General features: G+C 33.8%; 1 protein-coding gene across 1 annotated transcript; it reads left to right on the top strand.

The window, feature by feature from the left end:
- Nucleotides 1–1,377: 1,377 nt before the first annotated feature.
- Nucleotides 1,378–2,370, top strand: LOC149241289 (uncharacterized). The gene has a single exon (XM_089370495.1). The coding sequence runs from the start codon at nt 1,378–1,380 to the stop codon at nt 2,368–2,370; it is 993 nt and encodes a 330-aa protein (XP_089226621.1).
- The last annotated feature ends 10,594 nt before the right edge of the window (nt 2,371–12,964 follow it).

The raw sequence follows: 12,964 nt of genomic DNA, 5'->3' as shown, positions 1-12,964 counted from the left end.
GATAGAACAAACTGGCTCTATATTAGACTACTGTTGACTCATCTTGGTTTTCCCTTTGATTATATCAAATGGATGATGAGCTGCATCACTGATGTATCCTACAATGTGCTCCTCAATGGCGAAGCTACTTCGTTTTTCACATCAGAGAGGGGCCTCAGACAGGGATGTCCGCTCTCACCTATGCTATTCTTGCTTATTATGGAAGGATTAAGTAGGATTATTACATCTGCTCGAGATAGAAATCATCTGACTGGCATAAAAATTGCGGATAATTTCTATCTTACTCATCTATTATTTGTTGATGATATTCTGATATTCTTAAATGGCAGCATTGGGGACTCCACTACTCTTCAGAACTTAATCCTACTTTTCCAACAAGCTACAGGTATGAGGATAAATGATAGCAAGTCCACGATCACTACTGTTGGATGCTCACAACATGAAATCACCTATGCATCACAGCGCTTCCCTTTCACCTCATTGAATTTGACAGATGGTATAAAGTACCTGGGTTTTAGATTAAAACCACTCGGATACAGGATAGCTGACTGGACTTGGCTCATAGCGAAAGTGGAAAAAAGACTACAAGTATGGTACCACAAATATCTCTCTCGAGCAGGCAGATTGATACTCATAAAAGCAGTTATTGAAGCCACACCAGTCTACTGGATGACCTTGGCTTGGATACCAAAAGGTATATTGAATCGATTACAAAGCATATGCTGTCGTTTTCTTTGGAAAGGACATCAAGCGGGGAAGTTATTTGCTTGGGTCAAATGGGACACCATTGCAAAGCCCAAAAGATGGGGAGGATGGGGCATAAAGAGACTTGATCTATTCTCCAGAGCATTAGCAGCCAAGCTTGGATGGCAGCTCCTCACCACAGATAGTCTCTGGACCCGAGTTGCACAGGTAAAATACATCAGGCCATTGAATCTAATGGATTGGTTCCGTATACAACATGGAACTAGCAATAACATATCTAATATCTGGAAAGCGGTCATCAGCTCACTATCACTACTGCGAGAAGGTATTACATGGCGTATAAAAGAAGGAAATGTTGTTCGAATTGGATTGGACCCGTGGGTCAGTTGTGGCAATGCCCACAGATTATCTGCAAACCTTATTAGATATCTACACAGCCGAGGAGTAACAAACATAAAGCACATCGGCGACAACGACAATTCTACCTTTCTCCAACAGGCATGGACATCTGCGCAAGTGTTGGAGATACCAGCTCAGTGGCAGCACGAATGGCAGGATTATACGGATGCCCTTACCTAGGCATATATCAGACCTACAGAAGGACCGGATGAGATCATCTGGGCCCTTGCTAAACATGGAATATACACCCCGAGACAAGGTTACTTAAGGCTCATGGAACCCTTCAAGCCTCGGGACATCCTCCCAACCTGGAAAACGCTCTGGAAGCTCAAGGCAGCTCCTCGCACACGCTTGTTGATGTGGAATATCCTCTTCGACAAGATTCCTATTGGAATCAATCTAATGAAGAGATCATTTCATGGTCCCTTCCGATGCCACTTATTCCACAGGGAAGAAGAAAGTACAGAGCATCTATTCTTAAAATGCTGCACTGCTATAGAATTTTGGCAATCCCTCATCTCTCACTTTCCAAGCTTAAAGAACTGGCAAGGCAATAATCTCATGGAAGCTTGGAATGATTGGTGTCAAAACCACTCCGGAAAATCCATCAACATACCTTTGCTGGTATGTTGGGCTTTATGGATCGCGCGCAACCAGGCCATCTATAACTTAAAGACCCCCCATTGGCCGGCCATTATACAACGCACGATTGCAGACTTTGACATGCTCCCCGAAGTGGATTCCTCTGCACCTCCCCGCACCATCAGACCTCAGATCATAGACAAAACCAAGCCCTTGGCTTATTTCGATGGCTCTGCTCAGGAAGCAGGTTGTGGGGGCGGCGCCATCCTATATCTCACGGAATCACACTACTACAAGATCCAAATCAACCTAGGCAGAGGCACCAATAATTTTGCTGAACTATGCACGGCAAAACATATCATTCACTTTCCATTACAAAAACATTGCAGACACCTACAACCATTTGGAGATTCTAAAATTGTTTGCAACTGGCTGAATGATGCATCTCATTGCTATGCATTCTCATTGAGGCATATATTAGATGAAGCAAAAAGACTGATTACATCTTTTGAATCATTTGTCTGTCATCATATCTACAGGGAACAAAACACAGTTGCAGATCAATTATCCAAAGAAGCAGCGCACAGACAAGGAGATGACTGGTTGATACAGGAGGAGATGGACGGAACATTCTACCAGCATTATCATAGACCTTTTGACGATCCCATAGGAAATGGGCTTTAAGGCCCTCATACAGCAAGCCCTGTTTTTTTGTTCTGTTTTTTTGTATTATCATGTATATATAATCCACTGCATGGACATGTATAACAACTTTTTTTATGGTAGCATATAGCTTATATATTGCTCTCTGCGTAGAGTAGGACATAAATTTTGATCATATTATAGTCACAACTAGTACAGACTTTGCAGACTCCCTGCGTGGAGACTTCTAGACCATCTATCAGATCTATAGACTATGAACTCCTCAGGCTCAGCAGCCTCCATATGAATATGCATTGGCATCTACAAAATGTAATTTCTTTATATTAATAGAAATTACGACTTTCTCCCAGGGGAAAAAAAAATAAAATATTATTAATCCTAGTATATTGTATTAATATTTAATATTTATTATAATGTATAAATTTTTAAGAATAGATTACAATTTAGCTTAGTAAAGAAATTATTATTAATTGTAAAAATTATTGTTATTAATAATTATTATTTATTAATATAATAATTAATAATAATAATTAATATTAATATTAATATTGATCATAATTAGGATGGATCATATTAATCAATAAATAATATTAATAATATTAATCTTAGAATATTGAATTTAAAATTTAATATTTATTATTAATATTTAATATTAATTATATATCAAATATGTTAGTACGATATTTTTATTTTTATTTTTAATTAGAATTATTATCAATATATTTTTGAAATCTTGTGAGAAGTATTATTAGTGTAATGGGTTAATATTAAAATTAGTAAAAATTATTTAAAATGAATAAATATTAATAATAATTATTATTATATTAATTTTTTTTTTTGAAATATTAAATTTTTTTATTAAAATTAATATTAAAATCAATTAAAATTATAAAATGTAAAAAAGGAATTTTATAATAATTAAAAAATTAAATTTTATTTTATTTATTTATAAAAAAAAATTAATAAATAAATAAATAAAATAAAATTTAATTTTTTAATTATTATAATTTTTTTTTTTTTTTTTTTACATTTTATAATTTTAACTGATTTTAATATTAATTTTTAATATTAATTTTAATAAAAAAATTTAATATTTAAAAAAAAAAAATAAATAAATAAAAATAAAATTTAATATAGTAATAATTATTATTAATATTTATTCATTTTAAATAATTTTTACTAATTTTAATATTAACCCATTACACTAATAATACTTCTCACAAGATTTCAAAAATATATTGATAATAATTCTAATTAAAAATAAAAATAAAAATAACATCGTACTAACATATTTGATATATACAAAAAAGTCATGCATGAACCTCGATGAGTTACAGCTTCATAACATCCTCAGGCTGGGTAGCAGGTTCAGCCTTAACTATGCCATTATCTCTGAGCATCTGAATTAGCTGATCCAGCTTTCTGTCCTGCATCATGAGCGTGAGTTGAAGACTCTTCGTGGCTGTTTTGAGGTTTGCTTGGGCAAGCTCCATCATTTCCCCTGCAACCTGCTCCATTGCCTTTGCAAGAAGACGCTTCATCCCCCAATACACATGCAGGGATTGCTTATAGAGGGACATCCTCCCTCGGGTGTGGCCCGGATCCGGGAGAAAAGTCTCCCAATCTACCATTTCAGGATCCGACTGATCCTGCAAAGCCTCCTCTTCCAGGTGATCTATTATTCTACGAATATGGGGGTGCGTTTCATTAACATATGCATCCTCAGCTTCCTGCAGCTTTCGACGCATGTCCTTCTTACCACGCCCACGCCTCCTGCCTGCCTCCCCAGCACTATTTCCTTCCTCATACTGTTCACCGTAAGTTCGATTCCTGCCACGGCCCCTCATGCTCCCGCGACCCCTGTTGCCTCTACCACGACCTCGTCTGCCCACATACTCCTCCTCTTCATCATCCTCCGAAATCTCCTCCCCAACAGCAGCAGCTGCATCACCCGCTGACTCAGACTGTTTCATCCATTTGCCCACCTTGCCTCCCGAGGGCGGCCTTGCTGCCTGCGCTTCAACATATTTCGCCCGAGCTCCTTCCTGCTCTTCTGATGCATCAGAAATGTCTAGATAGATAGACCGCAGAGTTTCCTCCATCGACTGTTTCCCAGTCTCCTCCAGCAATGCCCCCTGACTACGCGTCCTGCGTCCCTCAGTGCGAAGTGCAGCCATCCTTTGGAACTTTATTTCTTTTGGATGGGTGTCATATACTTTCGAAGGCCACCCGGTTTCCCTTCTGGGCGGGTGGCGCCATGTTTAAATTTATGTACATAGTTTTGTTCTGGATATATTAATAGAATCATGCCTCAGTTTACAAAAAAAAAAAAAAAACATATTTGATATATAATTAATATTAAATATTAATAATAAATAATAAATTTTAAATTCAATATTCTAATATTAATATTATTAATATTATTTATTAATACAATATTCTAAGATTAATATGATCAATATTAATATTAATACTAATTATTATTATTAATTATTATATTAATAAATAATAATTATTAATAACAATAATTTTTACAATTAATAATAATTTCCTTATTAAGCTAAATTGTAACCTATTCTTAAAACTTTATTAATAAAAAATTATACCAACATATATTATAATAAATATTAAATATTAATACAATATACTAGGATTAATAATATTTTTAATATAATATCATTAATACTAATTATTATTATTAATTATTATAATTCTAATTATTATTACTAATTATCATAATAATAATAATAATTAATGATAATAATAATAATAATTACAATTAATATTAACAATAAATATTAATAAATATTAATGATCAAACATTTATTATAAATATTAAATATTAATACAATATACTAGGATTAATATTTTTAACATTAATTATGATTATTATAATATCATTAATACTAATTATTATTAAATTATAATTCTAATTATTATTATTAATTATTATATTAATAATAATAAAATTAATATTAATAATAACTATCATATTATATTAAAAGTAACTAATTATTAAAATATTATTATTAATTAATTTAAATTAATATTAATATTAATTTCTAATTATGATAATGATCAATCTTAATGATCATTGATATTAATTAAAAAAAAAAAAAAATTTAATTAATTAAATTAATCAGAAACAGCCGACATCTCATCAATAATTATTATTCAGATATTGAGAGCTGACTTTCATCTCATTTTACTCTCCTCATTACTATTTAATCTCTCAACTAAGCTCTTCTTCTATCAAGCATTCAAGTTGTCCTGATGATGGATCCCAGTTGGGATTCGAAGCGTTGGCAGAAAATGGTTCTTACTGTGGATTCTCTGGTAACTAAGTCGAAAGTAATAAACCACAGAGGTCTTAAATCCAAAATCATTTCCCTATACGGAGGGGATACCTGGAGTGAAATCACTTTACTCGAAAAAACTAAAGCCAAGATAGCAAGAAGAGCCGCTGACCTGCATTTTCTTAAGAACTGTCGTGACAATAATCTCATTCCCCCATTTGCTCAAATTAATCATAGATTACATAACAGATATAATAGCAAGGTGTTTTTCAACTCAGCATGTCTCTAATAAGGGCAGAAATTAAAAGGGTTAGGGCTTCTTTGGATAATCTTGGACGCTCAGCGCTCTCAGCTCACCTAAAGTTAGCCAACATCATCAGCGAGAATCTCTGGTCTGTTATTGATGCCAGGGCCGCTCTGAAAGCCATTAATGAAGGACAAGTTACTGAAAAACGACAGCGCAAGAAATTGTCCAATTTACTACACAAATCCCATTATAAAAGTGAGAAACTGGACATTTCAATTGAAAGTTCAACAGTCGCAGAAGAATCAAGAAACTTAATGAGTTGTGGTTCATCAGAAGGCTCGGACAGAAACTCAGAAAATCTAACGCATTGCGCCGGTGGCAATAGCATCGGTCTAGATAACGATTTAGATAACTGTGATATAAGCAGCAATCATGGTGCGGTTGGAAGATATATGCAGAACGCAGGTAACCTGGGCAATAGTGACAGTGATGGCATTAGCGAGCCTATGCAGATTCATAATTTGATGTGCAGCAGTAATTGGAATAACAATTCTCAGAACACAGATACACATGATTCAGGCAACGGTAATTGGAATAACAATTCTCAGAATGCAGATTACCCAATGGACAGTCAAGGTAATACACATGATTCGGGTAGCGGTAATTAGAAAAATACGCAGAACGCAGTCTGCATTAAGGAACCGATTGACCCAATGGGCATGTTTCAAACACAGATCAATGATCTTCCAGTACGGAATCCAGAACTTAATACCCATAGCGCTGTGGTGGAACTTGCGTAGAAACAAATCAACTGTAACTCGATGGGCAACATGAATACGCAGGACGCTGTTGTGAACATGAACCGGCTCAAGGAACTTGCGCAGAAGCGAAATTTAATCGACTCCAATATAAGTAACTCCATGGGCAGCAATGATAGGTATGTGGTGATTTGGAATCAAGGTTTAGATGAAGATAGTGCGCACAGTAATACGCATAACTCGGTTGAAAACAAAAATCAAGGATTAGAGAACACTAATATAATTAGAATTAACAACATTCAGGATTTAAAGAATGATGGAAGATCTTCGGTCAACACTTCCGAATCAAAATTAAAAAGAAAAGTTATAAATCTGTCTTCCCAAGAATTAGAGCCCGAGGTCATTAATGTCCTCAGAAAAGGTCTGGGATTTGCAGTTGCTCCAAAAAACCTTCCTATTGAGAAAATGATATGTAGCATAGAGGATGGGATTAACAACCTTCCTTTGGAAGATAGGGAAGCATTAAGACAAGAGTGCTCCCTTATTATGAGAAAGGCCAAAGCTCCCAAAAGTAATTTGAGTAAAGCAGAACAAAGAGCCTTCAAATCCCTGCGTAACAATGATAAAATTGTGGTTCTCAAGGCAGATAAGGGAGGAGCAGCCGTGATCTTGGATAAAGAAGATTATATTCACAAAATGAATGAACACCTAAAATGTGGTAGTTATAAGAAACTCAGCAGCAACCCCATCCCCAAGATTATGAAAGAGGTGAAAAAGGCAATTTTGGAATCCAACCTTGATGATAAATTAAAAAAGAAATTAATTCCCTCTTGCGAATGCATCCCAAGGATTTATGGGTTACCCAAGATCCATAAAGAAGGAGTCCCTCTTAGACCAATAGTCAATACCATTGGATCCCCAACCTATGAGCTCGCTAAGTATGTTGCAAAAATCCTCAAGCCCCTTGTCGGAAACACTGATTCTTACATCAAAGACTCCCATGACTTTGTGAATCTCATTAAGAATGAGAAGATAGAACGTGATGACATCCTTGTTAGCTTTGACGTAGTGTCCTTATTCACCAAGATTCCTCTTGAAGAAGCCATTTAGGTTATAAAAGATGTTACTGATCCAGGGACTGCAAGATTGGCCGAAATCTGCTTGCGATCAACAGTTTTCACCTTCCAGGGAACATATTATGAGCAAACATCTGGAGTGGCAATGGGATCCCCCCTTTCGCCAATCATGGCCAACTTATACATGGAATATTTTGAAAAGAAAGCCCTGGAATCTTACCCTTTGAAGCCAGCATGGTGGAAGCGATTCATCGATGATACCAATATAAAATGGACACATGGTAAAACAGAGCTTGACAAGTTTTTTATTCACTTAAATTCCATCTCTTCAGAAATAAAATTCACTATGGAGCTTGAAGAAAACATGAGCATTCCTTTTTTAGACATTCTCATCATGAGAAAAGAGGATGGCTCCATAGGGCATAAAGTTTTCAGGAAGTCAACCCATACAGAAAACTACCTCCATGCTGATTCCCACCATCATCCAGCCCAAAAATTTGGTGTTCTAAACACTCTTGCTATCAGGGCCCTTCGAATTTCTGACACTGATCATCTGAATGAAGAAAAGAAGCATTTAGTCTCAACCTTCAAGGGTATAGGCTACAAAGAAAATGAGATTAAAAGAGCAATTCAGAAAGCCGAGAAAAGGATGTTATCTCATGAACCTAAGGCCCGAGATCAACCTGAGGGTGGTAGGGTTTTTCTCCCTTACATTCATGGGGTTACAGATAAGATTGCGAAAATCCTAAGAAGGAAAAATATAAGCACACAATTCTCAGCTCCTGGAACTATTAGGCAAGGTATGAGATCTGTCAAGGATAATATTGATAGGCATAAACTTAAAGGGGTCTATAAAATGGATTGCTCATGTGGAGAAAGCTACATTGGTGAAACAGGCCGCTCCCTGCAGACCAGACTTAAGGAACATGGAGCTGATATTAAGAATGAAAGGTCTCGTACTTCCGCCCTGGCAGAACACTCCTCAAAGGCTAAGCACCATGTCTACTTGGAAAGCGCCTCAATTATCGCTAGGGAAGAGCAACACCATAGGCGAAAGATCAGAGAAGCTCTTGAAATTATCAAACACCCGCATAATCTCAATAGAGACAATGGTATGGAGATTAGTGGAAGCTGGCTTCCCCTAATCAGAAAAATTAACTCGTTTTATTAGTTTAAATATAATAATAATAATAATAATAATAATAATAATAATTAATACACAATTAATCATTTACAATATTAATTATGATAATGACCATTAAAAAAATTAAATAAATAAAATAAAATAAAAAATTTTAATTATTATAATTTTTTTTTTTTTTTTTTTACATTTTATAATTTTAACTGATTTTAGTATTAATTTTTAATATTAATTTTAATAAAAAATTTAATATTTAAAAATAATAATAAAAAATTAATATAATAATAATTATTATTAATATTTATTCATTTTAAATAATTTTTACTAATTTTAATATTAACCCATTACACTAATAATACTTCTCACAAGATTTCAAAAATATATTGATAATAATTCTAATTAAAAATAAAAATAAAAATAACATCGTACTAACATATTTGATATATAATTAATATTAAATATTAATAATAAATATTAAATTTTAAATTCAATATTCTAAGATTAATATTATTAATATTATTTATTAATACAATATTCTAGGATTAATATGATCAATCCTAATTATGATCAATATTAATATTAATACTAATTATTATTATTAATTATTATATTAATAAATAATAATTATTAATAACAATAATTTTTACAATTAATAATAATTTCTCTATTAAGCTAAATTGTAACCTATTCTTAAAAATTTATTAATAAAAAATTGTACCAACATATATTATAATAAATATTAAATATTAATACAATATACTAGGATTAATAATATTTTTAATATAATATCATTAATACTAATTATTATTATTAATTATTATAATTCTAATTATTATTACTAATTATCATAGTAATAATAATAATTAATGATAATAATAATAATAATTACAATTATAATAATTACAACTTGTCCTGACGATGAACCACACTAGTTGGTTGGAAACGCGTCGACAAATGATATTCCATGTGATTTTCGCCGAAGAATATTTCTTAACTTGATATGGATCACAGAAGCCTGAACTCTATTAATAATAATTACAATTAATATTAATAATAAATAATAATAAATATTAATGATCAAACATTTATTATAAATATTAAATATTAATACAATATACTAGGATTAATATTTTTAACATTAATTATGATTATTATAATATCATTAATATTAATTATTATTAAATTATAATTATAATTATTATTATTAATTATTATATTAATAATAATAATTAATAATAAAATTAATATTAATAATAACTATCATATTATATTAAAAGTAACTAATTATTAAAAGATTATTATTAATTAATTTAAATTAATATTAATATTAATTTCTAAATATGATAATGATCAATCTTAATGATAATTGATATTAATTTAAAAAAAATTAATTAATTAATTAAATTAATCAGAAACAGTCGACATCTCATCAATAATTATTATTCAGATATTGAGAGCCGACTTTCATCTCATTTTACTCTCCTCATTACTATTTAATCTCTCAACTAAGCTCTTCTTCTATCAAGCATTCAAGTTGTCCTGATGATGGATCCTAGTTGGGATTTGAAACGTTGGCAAAAAATGGTTCTTACTGTGGATTCTCCGGTAACTAAGTCGAAACTGCTAACATTGTTGGTCATCAGATTCATGGTTGATGTTTTCCCTTTTGCATATTGTGTCCAACTCCCTTTCAACCATGTGGTGAGAACCAGTATTGCAGCAATAATGCTACAACATCTGGGATGCCTACTTTACTCTTATCAACCCTATAGTTCATGACAAACTTGGAAGCGTCGGTGCTATATGCACAAGTACTAATTCTCATTGCAGGTTATCACTTGGTCAGCCAACGCAAGATCACTAGGAGCTCAAGCCAACTTCTATGGATTCTAGAAGATGCTTTATATGTGATTAAAGAAAAGAAAGATTACTCTTTAGATGCTATTCTAACCGCAGAAATGAGAAGGACTGAAATGTAAAGCAAACCTAGTAAACCATAATTAACTAGCTAATTCTACTTTTGCAGAAAGCACTATGAAAACCATGAAAGGAATTCCATTACCTAGTCAAGGAAGTAAACAATGTCTAACTATGCTATTTCTAGAAGTAAATAAGCAAAAAACATATTTTTGGATTTTTATGTGAATTTGACATGCATGTAATTTATTATGTGTGAGTGTAGCAGCGAATAGGTGGCGTTGAAGGGTGGTTTTGGGACTTTAGCTGATGTACGATGGTGTGGGTGGGTCCTGGAAGGTATCAGGTGGCCTTCTGGAGGCTTTTCCCACACTCGACCTTCAAAAGAAAGCCTACAGGAAAACCTACAGGAGGACATAGGAAATCTACAGGAGGAAAACAGGGAAACTATAGGAGGCTTACAAGAGGAGGCCGAGAACAATTTTCACTATTTTGAGGGTCTGAGAGTGGGTGAAAAAGGTGGATGAAGGTTGGAATGAGGTGTTAGGGTTCCTAAGTTCTACCATGAATCATCAGGAGATAGAAAGATGATTGAGTTTGCTCAAGGAGAGAGGAAGTAGCTCTATGGAAAAATGCAGGAAACTAGGGCAAAATTGAGGTGAGATTTGGGAGACCTATAGGGCATTGATCAGATGGAGGGTGTGATTGTTGATAAGCTGGCCTACTGCTAGAAGATATCTGCTACATAGAATTTGATAGTCAACCAAGGAAATCAAGCAATAAGTGAAATGAATGTATTTAGGAAAAATAGATCTTTGCATAAAAATGATCTAAACTATGATCTATGAAAGGAAATGCTGAGAAATGTTGTAGGAAAGGAAAGAATGAAAGAAGACTATTGAAAATTAGGAAGTGAGCATGATGAAGAAGATCTAAAGCAAAGGAAAGATGCACTATTAACCTAATAAAAAGATGCAAACACTAGAAGTCCTATGAATGAGGAAAATCTGTGTTTTTGGGGTAGGAAGAGAGTCTTTGCCTCAAAGCATGGTCCTAGAGGGAGGAAGGGAGGCCAAGGCACTATTGCAAGCCTTTTGAGTCTTCTCTTTATCACTTCTTAACCTACTACAAAAAGCACAAATGGAAGCAAACTACTAAATCATCAAAAGCAACCTATTCTTAACCATAAGAGAAATACATCTAACAACAAACTAATCTACAAACTGAAACAAGGCATACAAATACAAGTAAAGAGGAGCTTGGCTGCTTGAATTGGGCCCTAGCCCAAGAGATTCAACCCTGTGAGGTAACTCAGTGCTAGCTCAAAAAGGATTCCATCTTTATTTTCAAAACAATAACAAGATTACATGAAACCGTCACAAAAATAATAAGCTCAAAATTTGAGCAGAGTTTACATAAGCCAAAAAATCTGACTGTAGTGAGGCCCTAGGCCTCTCTACTTATACAAATGAAGCTACCAATAGATTCCTTAAAATTAGGGAGGCTTGGCTCCCAAAACTCAAGATAATCATCAATCATCCTCCACTTGCTTGGCTACCTCCTAGTGCATGATTCGGCTGCTTGTACTCCGAGCTTAATGAAGGGGAATTCAAAGTGAGGAGTAATAAATGAGGGGGATTCCTTCCTATAAGTCCTCTCCTCTGTCCACTTCGAGTTATTGCTGCCATTTTTCCACTGGATCCTTGACTTTGACCTCGAAATCCATCAATGATCTGCATTAAATACATGTTAGACCACATGGCACAATAACTAACTCAACTCACTTTATAAGCATGAATATAATCAAAAAATCATACAATAAGCTAAGATAATGGTTGATATTACTAGGTTAGGAGGTAAAATGAGCCCATATAATTACCCATTTATGAGGCTCATCATCACCCCCTACTGAAGGTGTTGCTCATCCTTTGAGCAACCTAGTCAATCTCCTCATCTTTTATGGCCCTGGTGGCCTCCCTAGCATCCCAGGCTTCTAATGTGGTCTGTTCTTCTTCGCCATAGAATCCTTCCTTCCTATCTATGTCCTTCGACTGCCCCTCCTCTTCTTCTTCTCTTCTGTCTTCCAGCATGCCTAACAGCAGTGGGGGACTCAGTTTGAAGCCAATCCAGTTGACCTTCAGTCTCTGCATGGAGCGCTTGTACATTGGCACTCTTCTCAA

Source organism: Pinus tabuliformis, chromosome 8 (assembly GCF_031772625.1).
Source record: "Pinus tabuliformis cultivar Carrire ecotype Pingquan chromosome 8, CPIR1, whole genome shotgun sequence".
NCBI classification, from domain to species: Eukaryota; Viridiplantae; Streptophyta; class Pinopsida; order Pinales; family Pinaceae; genus Pinus; species Pinus tabuliformis.
The sequence above is the reverse complement of the archived record's forward strand: the minus strand, read 5'-3'. Positions and strand labels throughout refer to the sequence as shown.